This window comes from Carassius gibelio, chromosome A7 (genome assembly GCF_023724105.1).
Source record: "Carassius gibelio isolate Cgi1373 ecotype wild population from Czech Republic chromosome A7, carGib1.2-hapl.c, whole genome shotgun sequence".
NCBI classification, from domain to species: Eukaryota; Metazoa; Chordata; class Actinopteri; order Cypriniformes; family Cyprinidae; genus Carassius; species Carassius gibelio.
Genome location: NC_068377.1, coordinates 40,130,569 through 40,148,362, shown reverse-complemented (window position 1 = coordinate 40,148,362; position 17,794 = coordinate 40,130,569). Strand labels below are relative to the sequence as shown.

Below are 17,794 nucleotides of genomic sequence, written 5' to 3'. Positions count from 1 at the left end.
TCGTGTCTGGTCTGATGTCCCTCGTGTTTCAGTGTTTCACGCCTGTAGATGTCTGTGAGCACGCGTTAAAGCGCGTCAGCAGACTGTCCGTGCGCGTGCTTTACGTTCATTACGGTAGAAGAAGATCAGCGCAAAGTTTCCCTTTGGTTTCATTTGATCAACAATCATCATGACCTGTCCAAAATGTGGATCAACGAGTCTCGCGGAACCACGAGCGATCTCTAAACCAAAAGAAGCCTTTTATAAGCGAGCAGGACTACATTTGGACTGAATCTGGAGCGTCGCAGAAGAGCGTTCAGACTCGCTCCGGATTGTTTATCGCGACGCTTCGTAAACACGAAAGAGCGCAGTTTAAAGTTCACGCGATTATGGTAAGAACGCCTGTTTACTGTCGCTCGGTCCTATGTATAGCACACATTTCTGTTTTATACTTGTGTTTTTGTTAATTAACACCGTTGTTGAGTTTTTATCATGAATCTGTTTCGTTCGTTATAATTGTTAAACACATTATATTTAATCGTTTGACCGATTTTAATTGCGAAACCCAATAGTACTCGAATATAAACATGTTCTAAGAACGTCTCGCTATTCCTAACGTTCCCTTTAAGTTCTAAAATGATATTTGTGAATGTTCTCACAAAACGTTCAGTGATGGTGTACTATCTTTTTTCTTTCTTTTTTTTGAGGAGTGGGTGGGGGGGCTTGAGGTTATGTTTGGGCCCTTCTGTACACTACATGTGCCATCATATAGAACATCAGCATGGAGTAACACAAAATACACAAACATATGCTTTGAGGTTCATAAATAGTACAATTAGTATGCAACATGTTTAGGCTACAGTCAAAGTTTAAGTGTAATATTAAATATTCATTATAATAATAAACAGGATCTGTTCTCTAAGTTGAGAGATCAAAACCCTCACATAACTTTGAGCAAAAAAAAAAAAAAACAAACACAAAAAAAACCCAGAGATACTTATAGTATTATAAAAGTTATTGTGTTGAAGCGATCTTTAACACACATCTGTGTTATCTGGGATTTCCATGTGACTGTTTTCTGAACATAATGAGAACATTAGTTTGGATGTTCTCCAAACCATCTGAAACTTATAAGTAGTAATGAGAAAAAGACCAGATAACTTTGAATGAACATGCTATTAACATTATTTAGACCCTGGGATTTAATCGATTAGTACTTCTGAACAATGAAAACTTCTGCTAATATACTGAAGTTGGACTTTATTTTTGTTTTGTTTGTTTGTTCTTGTTCTCTCTCGTCTGAAGCTCCACCGTTGACTGTGTCCTTCTCACGTCTCTTTCAGTGAGTTGCATCATGGCTCTCTCAGGTCTGATGGAGGACGAGTTCACCTGTGCAGGTGTGTTGAGGGGGGCGCTGCTGGCACTGCAGCCCACCGTCGAGCGGATCTTTGGGGTGAAGCTGAGTATCGGAGAAGAGGACGCTCTGTCTGCACAGAGTGGTCAGATCTGGCTGCAGCTGCTGGGGGCTTCAGGAGACGTGCAGGCCGCGAAGGTGCTTCACACTCTAAGACTTTCAGTTTCTGTGCACCTAAAGTGAAACGGCAACGACAACAACAACAACATGTATTTATAAAGTCCTGCTTGATGTGGAATAACAAGTCTAAGTCTAGAACTGCATGTTCCCATCACAGATGCTTGTATTGGTTTAAGGATGCAAAAGCTATAATTACAATAGAAATGTTTCCTAATCGAATTCCTGAGGGTTTACTCAACTTATATGTTATGCATCTTGTAGCTTTTTGTGAAAGGTGTCGTCAATCAGGAAGCTCAGCAAGAGATCCAGTTTCCTGAAGTGCTTCACTGTGTCTTCAGTGGTGCTAAAGGGCTGTTTATGGATGGCCTGATTAAAAATTCCTCCGCTCAAATAGTGGTGAGTAAAGGGTTTTCTAAAGACCATCTGTGCTGTATTTTCTGATATAGTTTCAATGCTACTACCCTTTAACCCCTTTTCAAAGTATATATAGCTGAAGGTTTTTATGTGTAAACGTATTACTTTTCTTTGCACAGCACAAAAACATTAGAGCCAAACCTGATTTTTTTCATAAACGTTGATTATGAAACATTGCCATTTCAATCAAACTTGCGCAAATATCTGAAGATGGTGGGTGCATAAACAAGCTTCATTCTTCCACCCGCCTCCTTGCAGCAACGCCTTTTTTAATACGCATGACATCATTTCCATATTCATATTTCCATCCAGATGTTATTCTACCACCTTTGTTACTCGAAACTAGGAAAAACAGAAGGTGAGACAGACACACTACAGTGGCCTCAAATTTGAAACGTATCTAAACATCCATAAAACAAGATAAATCTTACCTTAGAAAATCAAACTGCATAAAATCAAGTAGATCGATGTAACATAAAAAATTACATAAAAATGCAGGATAAATGTAACACAATAAATGCTTAAAATGCAAGATAAATGTAACATAATAAATGCATAAAATGCAAGATAAATGTAACCTAATAAATGCATAAAATGCAACATAAATGTAACACAATAAATGCATAAAATGCAAGATAAATGTAACCTAATAAATGCATAAAATGCAAGATAAATTTAACATAATAAATGCATAAAATGCAAGATAAATGTAACACAATAAATGCTTAAAATGCAAGGTAAATGTAACATAATAAATGCATAAAATGCAAGATAAATGTAACCTAATAAATGCATAAAATGCAACATAAATGTAACACAATAAATGCATAAAATGCAAGATAAATGTAACCTAATAAATGCATAAAATGCAAGATAAATTTAACATAATAAATGCATAAAATGCAAGATAAATGTAACACAATAAATGCTTAAAATGCAAGGTAAATGTAACATAATAAATGCATAAAATGCAAGATAAATGTAACCTAATAAATGCATAAAATGCAAGATAAATGTAACACAATATATGCATAAAATGCAAGATAAATGTAACCTAATAAATGCATAAAATGCAGGATAAATGTAACATAATAAATGCTTAAAATGCAAGATAAATTTAACATAATAAATGCATAAAATGCAAGATAAATGTAACACAATAAATGCATAAAATGCAAGATAAATGTAACACAATAAATGCTTAAAATGCAAGGTAAATGTAACATAATAAATGCATAAAATGCAAGATAAATGTAACCTAATAAATGCATAAAATGCAAGATAAATGTAACACAATATATGCATAAAATGCAAGATAAATGTAACCTAATAAATGCATAAAATGCAGGATAAATGTAACATAATAAATGCTTAAAATGCAAGATAAATTTAACATAATAAATGCATAAAATGCAAGATAAATGTAACACAATAAATGCTTAAAATGCAAGATAAATGTAACACAATAAATGCATAAAATGCAAGATAAATGTAACCTAATAAATGCATAAAATGCAAGATAAATGTAACACAATAAATGCTTAAAATGCAAGATAAATGTAACACAATAAATGCATAAAATGCAAGATAAATGTAACACAATAAATGCATAAAATGCAAGATAAATGTAACACAATAAATGCATAAAATGCAAGATAAATGTAACATAATAAATGCATAAAATGCAAGATAAATGTAACACAATAAATGCATAAAATGCAAGATAAATGTAACCTAATAAATGCATAAAATGCAAGATAAATGTAACACAATATATGCATAAAATGCAAGATAAATGTAACCTAATAAATGCATAAAATGCAGGATAAATGTAACATAACAAATGCTTAAAATGCAAGATAAATGTAACACAATAAATGCATAAAATGCAAGATAAATGTAACCTAATAAATGCATAAAATGCAAGATAAATGTAACACAATATATGCATAAAATGCAAGATAAATGTAACCTAATAAATGCATAAAATGCAAGATAAATGTAACATAACAAATGCTTAAAATGCAAGATAAATTTAACATAATAAATGCATAAAATGCAAGATAAATGTAACACAATAAATGCTTAAAATGCAAGATAAATGTAACACAATAAATGCATAAAATGCAAGATAAATGTAACCTAATAAATGCATAAAATGCAAGATAAATGTAACACAATAAATGCTTAAAATGCAAGATAAATGTAACACAATAAATGCATAAAATGCAAGATAAATGTAACACAATAAATGCATAAAATGCAAGATAAATGTAACACAATAAATGCATAAAATGCAAGATAAATGTAACACAATAAATGCATAAAATGCAAGATAAATGTAACCTAATAAATGCATAAAATGCAAGATAAATGTAACACAATAAATGCATAAAATGCAAGATAAATGTAACACAATAAATGCTTAAAATGCAAGATAAATGTAACACAATAAATGCATAAAATGCAAGATAAATGTAACCTAATAAATGCATAAAATGCAAGATAAATGTAACACAATAAATGCTTAAAATGCAAGATAAATGTAACACAATAAATGCATAAAATGCAAGATAAATGTAACACAATAAATGCATAAAATGCAAGATAAATGTAACACAATAAATGCATAAAATGCAAGATAAATGTAACATAATAAATGCATAAAATGCAAGATAAATGTAACACAATAAATGCATAAAATGCAAGATAAATGTAACCTAATAAATGCATAAAGTGCAAGATAAATGTAACACAATATATGCATAAAATGCAAGATAAATGTAACCTAATAAATGCATAAAATGCAGGATAAATGTAACATAACAAATGCTTAAAATGCAAGATAAATTTAACATAATAAATGCATAAAATGCAAGATAAATGTAACACAATAAATGCTTAAAATGCAAGATAAATGTAACACAATAAATGCATAAAATGCAAGATAAATGTAACCTAATAAATGCATAAAATGCAAGATAAATGTAACACAATAAATGCTTAAAATGCAAGATAAATGTAACACAATAAATGCATAAAATGCAAGATAAATGTAACACAATAAATGCATAAAATGCAAGATAAATGTAACACAATAAATGCATAAAATGCAAGATAAATGTAACATAATAAATGCATAAAATGCAAGATAAATGTAACACAATAAATGCATAAAATGCAAGATAAATGTAACCTAATAAATGCATAAAATGCAAGATAAATGTAACACAATAAATGCATAAAATGCAAGATAAATGTAACCTAATAAATGCATAAAATGCAGGATAAATGTAACATAATAAATGCTTAAAATGCAAGATAAATTTAACATAATAAATGCATAAAATGCAAGATAAATGTAACACAATAAATGCTTAAAATGCAAGATAAATGTAACACAATAAATGCATAAAATGCAAGATAAATGTAACCTAATAAATGCATAAAATGCAAGATAAATGTAACCTAATAAATGCATAAAATGCAAGATAAATGTAACACAATAAATGCTTAAAATGCAAGATAAATGTAACACAATAAATGCATAAAATGCAAGATAAATGTAACCTAATAAATGCATAAAATGCAAGATAAATGTAACACAATAAATGCTTAAAATGCAAGATAAATGTAACACAATAAATGCATAAAATGCAAGATAAATGTTACCTAATAAATGCATAAAATGCAGGATAAATGTAACATAATAAATGCATAAAATGCAAAATATAAACATTACATATAATATGAACATTACATAAAAACAGCTTGAAAATCACTTGGAAAAAAAATTCACAAAATGCAAGATAACAGTTAACATTAAAAAGAGCATAAAATCTAAGATAAATGTAACTAGAGAAACGAAATTGTGTAAACGTATAGATATAAATGTAAATCATAGTAAAATGAAAATCAAAATAAATTACATAAAATGCCAAATAAATATTACATTGAAAAAAAATAAATAAATAATAGATGTTACTTGATAAACATATAATGCATCAAATGCATGACTTGTGCTTTCCCGTCCTACAGGTGGGATCTCAAGGCATCATCCTCATAACCGGGCTGGCAGAACCTGTGGTGAAAGCCTATTCCTTTATTACTGACCTGCTGGAGAAGTACAAGAGCAGCCAGGGACGGCGCAATGAGGCTGGCCTCGAATCCCTGGAGTCACGTCGGGCCTTCAAAGCCATCGTGGAGAGTCTGGAGGACCGTCACACCCTGGACCTGCTGGTGTTACCTGTGCTGGTGAAAGAGGTCCTGCTGGATTTGGTCAAGCAGTCTGGATTGGACTCGTATGCAAAGCGGGACCGGGAAGGTCTGATCCCATTCAAAGGCAATGGATCGTGGGCGATGCAGAGAACTGTTGATGAAATTGATTTTGGAGGCTCTGAGGGACAGCTGAGATCGAATTATAATGCAGAGAACTCACCTTCCAAGCAGCCAGGTCTTTTTCTACAATCTGCCCATCACAGAATTAACGGGACGGATGATTTCAGCAGAAAATCATACAACTCTTTTTCTCAAAGCTTGGCCCTTGACCCAACACACTTTGAGATGCCGGCGTCTCCAGAACGTGGTTCGCCACAAGAAACCAAATCTAAAACGCCATCGCATGAGTCTGTGCTGTTGTCCGCGGGGAGCAGAGAGGATTTCGACCACCTCCTCATGTTCTTCACCACAATGGGATTTGCCAAGGACGTGGTGCAAGCTGTTCTAACCCGAACCGGTCCCAGAGAAGCCTCGCAGCTTCTGGATTTGATCCAGCAGGAGCAGGACAAATCCGGCCAGCGGAACCTCCCCAGCGAGTCCCAAAATGTGACGGGAATTGGTGGAGAAATGCATGAGGCACTTCAGATTCTAGAAGCCAGTAAAGAAAAACCCAATGCTAAAGAGGAAGACTTTGTCTTGGATGTGTTGAAGAAGGCCGCGGCCACTTGTGGCTACACCGAAGAGACCGTAATGGAAGTGTGCAGCAATCTCCCCGACCTCAAGCCACACGAGCTGCTCATGGAACTGCAGAAACAAGGAGAGGTGAACAGGACGAGAGGAGGCTCTAAAAAAGCTGACTGGAAGATTGGTCCAAATTCAGTCACAGATCTCGACACTGGGAGTGAAAAGGCTGGAGCAGAGATGAGGACCACAAAGGTAGACCCATCCAAACCAGTGAACATTAATGGCAGGCCTTTATCGGTGAGAGGCCCACCGCAGACGACATACTGCTTTGAAACCTTGGACTCCGAAGTACAACCAATGGATTCACACGTCCAACTGCCTCCACGGACTATCAGTCAGAACCCAGATCTCAGTTCCCCAAATATCTCCAACCAGTCCATTCCGCACAAACCTCAACACGGCAGATCAGGTGCAGCATCGGTGGTCACGGGATCACAGCGGTTCCTCGAGAGCCTCAAGACACCCTTCAAACTGCAGCTGTCGGACGAGCCTGGTGACCCCATGCTGCGTCAGATCATCATCGATGGGAGCAATGTCGCAATGAGGTAAAAACCACGAGATGGTGTGCCTTCTTGTGGTCAGAATGAGAACAGAGACTCCCTGATTCTCGCAAAAGGCATCATATGCATTCCTGTCTGTCAACAGTCCACCTCTAGTGTGTTGTTGTACTTAAAGTGTAGCAAGTATTGATCAGAATTTAAGATGATGTGACTGGTATCTTTTTTTCGAAGCCCCGCACATGACATGCAAGAAAAAATAAATAAATTGAGGGAACGCAATAGTAATCGTTTGTTTTAGTAAATCGTGCGCACAATTTATAAATCGGGTGAACGCAATAGTAAATCGTGGGAACACTATAGTAATCGTGTGGACGTTTTAGTACATTGAGGGAACGAATTAGTAAATCGTGCACACGATTTAGCCTTATATTTTCCTGCGTGTCATGTGCGGGCTCCGTACTTTTTTATGACTGATAGTCTTTTTTAAATATACTGTTGCTGTAGCCATTAAAAACTACAGTGCTATGAAAAACTCATTTCTAATCCATTTACACACAGAATGGTTCTCCTGTATAAATATTCTTAAATCAAGAAACATTTTCTTGAGCTGCACAATGACACGTTAAGGCCAGATACGACAGGTCAACACTGTAAAATGTTTACTAATAGATATCGCCGTCTTCGAACTGCTGAGTACATTGAGACAATTGTTGTGTATTACAAGTTTTCTTGAGTTAAATGTTTAAAAATGTTATGTCAGCCAGGTTGAAAATTCTTGTATGCTGCGTCCTCTAGCTCCCTGCCATGCTTCGGACGAACTCGTTGGTGTTTTTTCAATGTATGCTTAAGACACGGGTCACAACGAGGTGTTCCCCATAGCGCCCCCTAGAGGATGCAGTTCGAAGCTCCCTTGAAAGGGAACTGTACATTTAGGTGCATTTAACTTCTGCTGAAGTAGAGAAAGAAACTTGTTTTGAGAAAATGGCTTTAAAGTTATGTTCTGAATTTGAAATCTACTGATGGATATAACACTTAAAAGTGAATTTTGGATGTTTTCTTTTAACTATCCTGAGAGAAGACATGTTATTGAGTCTGGTTTAATAAAAAGCTGGTCAAAATTCAGTGAAAATTGATAAACCTGTATATGCCAATGGGATCAGGGAAATAGATGTTTTATCTTTGAATTATTTTTCGGACACCTATTTCTCTGATATTTGTTCTTGTTTAATTTGTAAATTCAGGTAAATATGAAACAAGATTTTTCATCTCCAGTAAATGTATCTTGATTTAAGAATTGTACATGAACCTGTGAATCTGATGCCTATCCTCCGCAGTCACGGTTTGGGGGTGTTTTTCTCCTGTCGAGGCATCGCTCTGGCCGTGCAGCAGTTTTGGGCGAGAGGTCATCGTGAGATCACCGTGTTCGTCCCTCAGTGGAGACAGAAGAGCAACTCAAAGGTTAAAGGTGAAGCTCACTCTATGCCTTCACATCTCAGTGTGTTGAGACCGCAGCGAGTGTGTCATCATGTGACTCTGTGTCTTCTGTAGAGAGGCAATACATGAATGAACTCTGTGATCTGGGTTTCCTCAAATACACTCCATCCAGAGAGGTCGAGGGCAAGAGAATCAACTCATACGACGACCGGTAATTAATCATTTCATCTCAAATCAACACAAAATAGCCGGATATTTTACATGCAATTCACATACATAAATCTTACATTTAGGTCTGAATATTAGTTGAGTGCAAGAGCATGCAGCCGAGGCGTAAACTAAAACAGTGCTGATTCGTTAGTTAATGAGTGATTGTTGGTTAGATTCATGCTGGAGCTGGCGCAGAAGACCAAAGGAGTGATTGTGACCAATGACAACCTGAGAGATCTGGTGGACGAGTCGCCCGCCTGGAGAGACATCATTAAGAAAAGGTTATATTCACAGTCATCCCATCTCAGATTTGTTTAACTAGTATATTATGATTGTTCTATGTGGAAAGGGAGATCTTCATAATTGAAGCTTTCCTGAAGCATCTTAAAACGATTCTTTTGAGGGTAGCTCACTAGGGTTCGTGTGGTGAACAGGGTTTTATATCTGTCTCAGTCGTGGTCATTCACTGATGGAAGTGTTGTTCCAGTTTGCTTCAGTACGTGTTTGCCGGCGATCTTTTCATGTTACCTGACGATCCTTTGGGCCGCGGTGGTCCTCATCTGAGAGACTTCCTTCATAAACACAACAGGTACTAACATCCACTCCACATCACACTGTCTTCTAGAGATTTTGGACTCAAATGATGTGCACTGCTGTCCAGAAGTTTGGGGTTGGTAAAGAAAGAGGTCTCTTCTGCTCATCAAAACTGTATTTTCAGCATCACTCCTCCAGTCTTCAGTGTCACATGATCTTCAGAAATCAGAATAATATGATGATTTACTGCTCAAGAAACATTTCTGATTATTATCAGTGTTGAACACCGTTGTGCTGCACAATATTTTTGTGTAATAATTGAATAAAACTAAATAAATCTTACTGACCCCAAACTTTTGAACGGTACTGTACATGATTAATTTATACTTTTGACACAAAAAAGCAAAGCATTATTAATATATTTAAATATGAAGAATTATTATACGATTATATTTAGGCAGGGATAACAAACTGAATGGCCACAAGTATTTAGTATTTTCATCAGTATTATGTGTTTTCACTGTTGGGTAATATTTAAGCTGAAAATGCAAACATGGAGATTTCAGGGGATTGTTGTGTTTTGTTGTTTAGGAGATTTACCAAATGATGCCTTTTTTTCTGTAGAACACCATTTTTTGAAACAATCTATGTGCTATATGTTCTCTAAATTTTGACAACAACAAAAAACCCATTGTGTTGTGTTTGTGTGCCTGTGCCTCGGCAGTAGTTTACCTGTCCCAGGCAGTCACTCATACGCAGGTGCATCCGCGTCCTCTCCTCATCGGCCTGCCACGCTGCACGCTCACACCGAAGTGCTGCGCTTTCGAGACCGGACACCGGGGGGTCCCAGCAGAGGTCAGGGGTCAGGCAGAGGTCAGTGGGATGAGGGTGAGGGGCGTCAGGAGGTCAGGGAGAGGACGGCGGAGGAGACACTGAAGCTGCTGCAGGGTTTAGTGACGATCTTTCCTGGCCAGGAGAGCGTGATTATCATGATCCTGCAGTGTCACCCGAGGATCAGAGACGTCAGCCGACTCACAGACCTCATCCTGGAACAACAGGAATGAACTGAGACGAGCAGAGGAAGACGGGGACGGCCAGCGTCTGGAAATATTGTGTACTGAGCAATACATAAGAATATAATCATCATTTCTTACGATTCCAGAGCTATTTAACTCCCAATGTGCTTTCATAATTTATAATTTACGTAATTTATATTCAATGAGTGTGAATGAGTTTTTATGAACTTTTAAAAAATTTTATTAACTGCAGTTGTGCTTTAGAATGTGCTTTTAGGAGTTTTAATCTGAAATATCAACGCTTGATACTATTTATTTTCACATGATGTAAGGACAATAAAAATATGACGAGTGTAAGAGACCAAATCAAGCAAAGAATATGCCTTAATAAGTTTACTTAGACATTTGTCTTGTTTTCATGGTTTTCCTTCAGGGACGACGGATGTACATCAGCAATGTCGCTATGCTCTGAAATGTTTACATTTTGTATTTTTATGCAGATGTTCATTAATGCGCTCTGTCCCTATTAAACAGCTACGTAAATCAGGTTGTCTGTGAATTTGTGTTGCAGGTAATCTATTTAAAACACATCAGACCTGTTGATTCAACCTATGGAGTCATTTTTTATTGATTTGTTTCAGTATTATATTCAAACTGATTAAATAGTTTAATATTTATTAAGAACTACATCTGCACCTAAAGTTTACTTGATATTTTATATGATCAATTTGAACACTTTTTAAAAACTGAATATCCACAGCGCACTCATGCTGTGTACCAGCAGAGGGCGCTATTGCACCACTGATGCTGCATACATAGTGAGCTATATGAGTGAATGGGGTATAAAATATCCTATAGATTATAACCATACTCACCCCGTAGATCGTTTACATTAGGAATTGCAATTGTTTGTTGTATTACAAGTTTTCTGAAATGTTATGTGCAAATTAATTGGATAAAGCTAGGTCCAAAATGTGCAATTTTGTTGGCATCAGTGGAAGTGCATTAGCATGGTTTAAATCATACTTAAATGACCGCCATCAATTTCACAGCAGTGAATGAAGATGTATCATATCGATCAGAAGTGTAGTATGGAGTACCTCAAGGCTCAGTACTAGGGCCGCTACTCTTCACGCTTTATATGTTACCCTTGGGAGATATCATCAGGAAACATGGTGTTAGCTTTCACTGTTATGCTGATGATACTCAGCTCTATATTTCTTCACGGCCCGGTGAAAAACTCTACAGTGTGGAGACGCACAACAGTTTTGCTTAATTTAGGTTAGCAAACTCGCACAAAAAACAAACAATATTGACAATATCGTGTCCAAAATCTAACGGTGTATTAAATTATTGTTTATGGGGGGGGGGGGTTAGCTCTATTGCTCGAGTTGAGACATTAATAGTTTTTCTTCCTCCGATATTATTTGCACTACGTTATCTTCATTTGTAAGTAAAAACTTTAAAGTATACTAATTTGCTTTCGTCCAGCCAATGCTGATTCTGAATAAATTATTCAATAAATCATAGATTATCCATTTCTGGAGCTGCAAAAATTACAGTTTAAAATCAGTCAGTGCATCTTTATATTTACTGTACAAGTTTACCTCCATATTATATGTAGGCTACTTTCCGTCTGACCCCCTGTCAGGGGGGATCAAGCCTTCTGCTTTTAAGACACTACTGGAGGAGAGCTGAACTGAATGACGGCATTAGTGAATCATCATGAACTGACTTTGACTGAAAAACTGACTGTTTTCTATTGTCCTCTTGCATTATCAACACACCTTTAAGCTGTTTAACATTGTAAAGCTGCTTTAACACAATCTGTAAGTTGATGTTATGAATACATTTAAAAGACTTTATTGAAGAAAAATTTGCTTTAATATGGATCAATCAGTATTTTAAAACCCTTGCACCAAGTTTGTGTGCTCATGTTGGTTTTTGAAAGTTTCAATTTACACATTGACTCAATGAGAAAGACGAAGTCTTGAAATCACTTGTTCATTGGTTGCACTTTATGTTGATTATTCTCGTCTGTTAGGTTAGTTAAAGTACATTTAATATAATATTTATGTTTTCATTAGCTGAAATAGCATAGGGATTTGGGAAATAAGACTTTGAAATAGTTTCAAATATGTGATGAAACTATGTTTTATTTAAATAAATTTACCTGCAGAAAAAAAATCACTGTCCAGAAAAACATTGACGTTAATGGTGGATGCAAAAATATTTGACTGGAAAAATTCAAAGTTTTAAATGTGTTTAAAATATTCCTCCTAATAAAATCCTCTTCCATTAACAATGCAAATCAAAGAGAAGAACTTATTTGCTTGATACATGCAAAGTGCCTAAACAAACATTTCAAAGAAAGCGATCATGAAATCAGAAAAGGATTTGCAGAACAAAGAAACTAAAATAGTTTACAACAAAAGTGTAATTTTTAGTCAGAATAATACATCTAAACCAATGGTCTTTTCAACATGTTATTTCTGTGAATTCATGTCCTTCTCCAGCGCGAGGAAGATCTCGCCATCCGACTGAACTCTCCACTGTAGTTTGGCATCTGTAGGCATTCCCAGACTCATGAGTTTCTGCTGGATCTGAGATTATAAGTGACACAGTGAGTTAAGTGACACAGATACTGGTGCTGGGCTCGATCACACAAGCAGAACTCAATCAGACTCACCTTCTGCACGACGGACACCTTCATCACAGGATCATCCATATTCTGACCTGATCTCAGCTTCATTCTCAGTATCTGCATCTTCACTCCTGTAGGAACAGTTTGAGATCCGATTATCAGATTACCATGCGTGTTCACCTAGCTATTTTTCCATGTTAAATAATTTATTTAAAGGAATAGCTCCCCCAAAGATGAAAATTATCTTAATATGTGCTCACCCTTAGGTCATCAGAGATCAGGATGAGTTTTTCATCAGATTTGTAGAAATGTAGCATTGCATCAGTGTCTCATCAATGGATGCTCTGCAGTGTATGGGTGCCGTCAGAATGAGAGTCCAAACAGCTGATTAAAGACATTTTTAACACTTATATTTAAGTTAAAATCATCTTAATGCTGGATGTGTTTCATCTTTTGTCTTCTCCAGATGTTCACTGATGGACTGGAGTGCTGTGGATTATTGGGATGCTTTTATCAGCTGTTTTGTACTCTCATTCTGATGGCACCCATTCACTGCAGAGCATCCATTGATGAGACACTACAAACCTAATGAAGAAACTCATCCACATCTTGAATGACCTCATAATGTTGACTAAATTCAGAATCCTCCTCGTTTAAGCCCCGCCCCTGCATTTTTGAGAGACACGCCCACACCTCAAGATCCAATCAACAACAGAGCCAAGTCGTGCCCTACATTAGTTCTTAATGGAGCTTCATCTTCATGGGGACTTTGATCAGAGTGTGTTGTAAAAGCAGCTCACCGTCCTCACAGATGAACGGTCTTGTTTGGTCACAGTTCTCATCGGACCATGTGTTTGAGAGACTGTGCAAAACACAAGCTCCACTGCCATCAGGCTCGCCGACGGACCAGTGTCTGATCATGGAGCTGCTGTTATCCGTCCATCTGAAAGCATCTTTATACAGACCGATGAACACCGGAGTACCATGCACCAAATTCTGCAGCTGCTGGTTCTCGTCCAGGTTCCTCACGCTGACCAGATCTGTGTGTGTCTGTCTGCAGAGTGTCCGCGCGTCGCTCCAGCTCTTACCTGCACTGACATACACGTACCTCTGGGGGACATTTCCTGTGATACAATAACATACTGTACGTTCAGTACTGGGACTGGGAAAATACACTAAACAAGGCTTGGGGACTCGCTAGCTAGGAGACAATTAAATAATACATCAATAAAATGCTGTGTTTCTGAATTCTCAAATATTTACTAGTTTGGAAAACAACTCATTTATTCAAACTCAGATCAAATCTATCAAAAATCTCATTATTATAATGCATTCTAATGTTTTAAATCAGAAAGTAATCAGACAATACTACAACAAAATATATGTGTCAAAACTATCCTATATTAGTTATTTTCATGTTACAATAAAATTTTATGTAAATCATTTCTAATATCAAATTAATTAATATCTAAATGGTCCTAAAAACAGAAGTGAAATATGAGATATTTAGGATATTTTAAGTTTTATGTAAGATATGAATTGCATATAAAATTGGCATCCATTTGGATTACACAGTTTTAACTAATTAATAAACTTAAAAAACCTGAGTCATAAAACAGGTAAGATTTCTTTAAAAACTAATCGATTTGACTTGATCATATTTTCAAACCAGCATAAATCTATTAATTGTGAAATCAATGACATTTATTCTGTTAAAAAGTATGAACATGGTCAAACATGTGGCTAGCTGTGAACCCAGCAGTATTCAGTTAAAATGAAATGCATGAGATTAGAACTGACTGGATTTATTAATGATAAATATATAAATCTGGTTATTGTGCATTTAAAACACTATTACAGAAATCTGACCGCTTTCAGAAAAGGTCATTACTGTTTGCTAAAACTAAAACCAGAAAGAAAAAAAAAAAAATTAAGGCAAGGCTACATTTCAATATCTACTAAAATAACTAATATAAGATACAAAACATATCAGAATAAAAAAATAAAATAATATATATATATATATATATATATATATATATATATATATATATATATATATATATATATATATATATATATGCTAACTCTAACATAAAATAAAGTAAAAAATGTAAAACTAATTTAAAGAACAGGATACTAAAATAAGACTGGTTTCACCGAATATGCATCACATTATGTTTTATTATTTTATGTTATTTTACAAATTATGTTTTAATTCAAATTAATTTACATTTTATATGCAGTTCAAATCTTAAATTTAGGGCTGATTTTTTTATTATTATTATTTTTTTTTTTTTTGAGGTAGAAATACTGGGGCAGAAGAGCAGTGAATTGTTTTACTGTGTCCTTACCATCATAGCAAATGAAGGGAAATTGATTTGTACAGGGGACATCCCAAAACTCCCCATTGCTGTCGAGAGCACCACAGTTTTCATGTCCTCCGGCGTTGTCCAGCTGTCCTGCTTTCCAGCGTCTGTATTCAGCTTCTCCTTCCCTGTAGAAAGCTCTGTCGGACAGAGACCAGATCCAGTGCAGCTCGCCTCTCTTCAGTCCGATCCACACGCCCGGATCTGTGACCCCGCTCACCACGGCCTGCAGACGGCTGAAGTCCGCCGTGTCTTCAACGCTCGCCAGATCACCGTGAAACTGTCTGCAGTAGACCTGGGCATCAGAGAAGGTCTTCGCCTGCTTGATGAAGATAAACTGCTTGGAGATCGCGGATGAGATGCACGTCCCTGTGGAAGAGCAGAGATTTTAAGTCCAAAAAGCAAACAGGCTGCAGAATAGTAAACTAATTTGAGTGAAAGTGGATTCAAGTTGAAAGGAATTAATAAAAGTAGATCAACTTCCAGTAGGTTTTTCCACGATTGACATGTTCACGGGTCACAAGTGTGTAAAAGTGATGTAATAATGGCATGTTTTTCCATTAACTTGATAAACAAATTAAACTAATTTCAACTATATTTTTTAAGTCATGCGAGAGAATATTTAGTGAATGATGCATAGGTACATACCCCAAACAAACAACACGAGATTGATCTCTGGACCCATGGCTTCAGACGGTGACCCTGTGACTGTGGAGAAATAATTGTGTGCACAGATGTGTGTGTGTTCACTCAATGATCTCTTCTTAAAGACTATTATGCAAACATCAGCAGATCAGGGAAATGAGCCGATGACATGTCAACCGTCCCGAGGAGAACCACCCAGAGACCTTTCACAGAATACAGTGTGTGTGTGTGTGTGTGTGTGTGTGTGTGTGTGTGCGTGCGTGTGTGAGTGTGTGCGTGTGTGTGTGTGTGCGTGCCAGGAGCTGAGTTTAGATGTTTCTTGAAGGCAGTGATTTGATTTCTCTTTAAAGCTCAAGAGTACCCAAGCAAAGTCCCAGAATGCACCTTTGCAGTATCGTCACTATGTAATAAATTGCTTGTGATATTCCTTAGATGAACGCATAAAATGCAAACAGCTTCAAACATATTATATGTTTTTTCAAAGATAATACAACATATAACACAGATAAGAACATTTGTTTTGGAAAATACCTTCATGAGGATGCAACATATTTAATAAACCTAACATAAACCAACCTGTTTTAAAATAATATGACATGGATTTTTTTTTTTTTTTTTTTTTTTTTAACGTGGGTTTGGAATGACACAAGGGTGAATAAATATGTAATTAACGCACAATTTTCTCAAAATCGTGTTTGAAAACAACAAAAACAACAAAAACAACTATGACAAAATGTGAGTAGAAAATAGTAAAAAAAAAAAAAAAAAAAAGTGAGCGACCTCTGGTGGTGAACATGGATGGAGGCACTCTACTTGGACTACTGAAAAATAACACCCATTCACTGCCATTATAAAGCTAGGAAGAGTCATGGCAGTTTTTAATATAACTAGTTGGGTTCATCTGAAAGAAGAAAGTCATATACACCTATGATGTCATTTTTGGGTGCACTATCCCTTTTCTGCTTCAGTATGCCTCGTTCATCCTTCAGCTCTTCAGCTGGACACAGATCAGACTCTAACATGATGGAAATATGTATTAGTTCTTGGACATCGCCACTGGAACAGATCTGGAGGAATCACTATCGCATGCTGAAACCATATTTTTTGTTAAAACAAAAAATCGCAACAGTGCATCTTGCTTTAGAATATGAATTATGAATGTCAATTTTTTTCCCAGATTTCAACAAAACCTTGAGTCCCAAACTTCTTTGGATTTTTCCATCTTCAGTTTCCTTTCCTTGCATCGAAAGAAACAAGAAACAAGGATGTGCAAAGAAGAAACTGACAAGCAACATTTGACATGAATAATGAGTGGAAAAGCTGACTACAGCAAACCTTCTCGTTCATTTCCATTAATGATATAATCATTTACATGAAGCTGTTTGAGAAAGTTCTTGGTTTTTTTTTTTTTTTTTTTTTTTTTTTTGTCTATGAAATGAAACTCAATAGAGTTAATTGTTGTTTGATTCCTAACATTCTTCAAAATTTCTTTGTGTATGTGTTCCCAGAAGAAATAAACTCATGCATTGGAACAAAACGAGAATTTATTAATT

At 35.8% G+C, this 17,794-nt stretch overlaps 1 protein-coding gene across 2 annotated transcripts; it reads left to right on the top strand.

Annotated features, from left to right (window-relative positions):
* Nucleotides 1-31: 31 nt before the first annotated feature.
* On the top strand, nucleotides 32-11,129 carry LOC128017784 (protein KHNYN-like). Of its 2 annotated transcripts, none has more exons than XM_052603306.1 (9): nucleotides 32-371; nucleotides 1,323-1,531; nucleotides 1,775-1,909; nucleotides 5,966-7,434; nucleotides 8,724-8,854; nucleotides 8,938-9,034; nucleotides 9,207-9,314; nucleotides 9,521-9,622; nucleotides 10,295-11,129. In XM_052603306.1, exons 2-9 carry the CDS (start codon nucleotides 1,334-1,336, stop codon nucleotides 10,629-10,631), a joined length of 2,577 nt encoding a protein of 858 aa, XP_052459266.1. In that variant the 5' UTR covers nucleotides 32-371; nucleotides 1,323-1,333; the 3' UTR covers nucleotides 10,632-11,129. The 2 variants fall into 2 exon arrangements, with proteins under 2 accessions (XP_052459266.1, XP_052459265.1); XM_052603305.1 differs by having other exon boundaries at nucleotides 10,292-11,129.
* Nucleotides 11,130-17,794: the final 6,665 nt, after the last annotated feature.

Excerpts from the sequence above, each read along its gene's own strand:
- LOC128017784 (XM_052603305.1), top strand. The coding sequence starts at position 1,334 with ATGGCTCTCTCAGGTCTGATGGAGGACGAGTTCACCTGTGCAGGTGTG. Across the intron at positions 8,855-8,937 it reads GAGCAACTCAAAGGTTAAAG|AGAGGCAATACATGAATGAA; the intron begins GTGAAGCTCACT and ends TGTCTTCTGTAG. Across the intron at positions 9,623-10,291 it reads TTCCTTCATAAACACAACAG|TAGTTTACCTGTCCCAGGCA; the intron begins GTACTAACATCC and ends GTGCCTCGGCAG.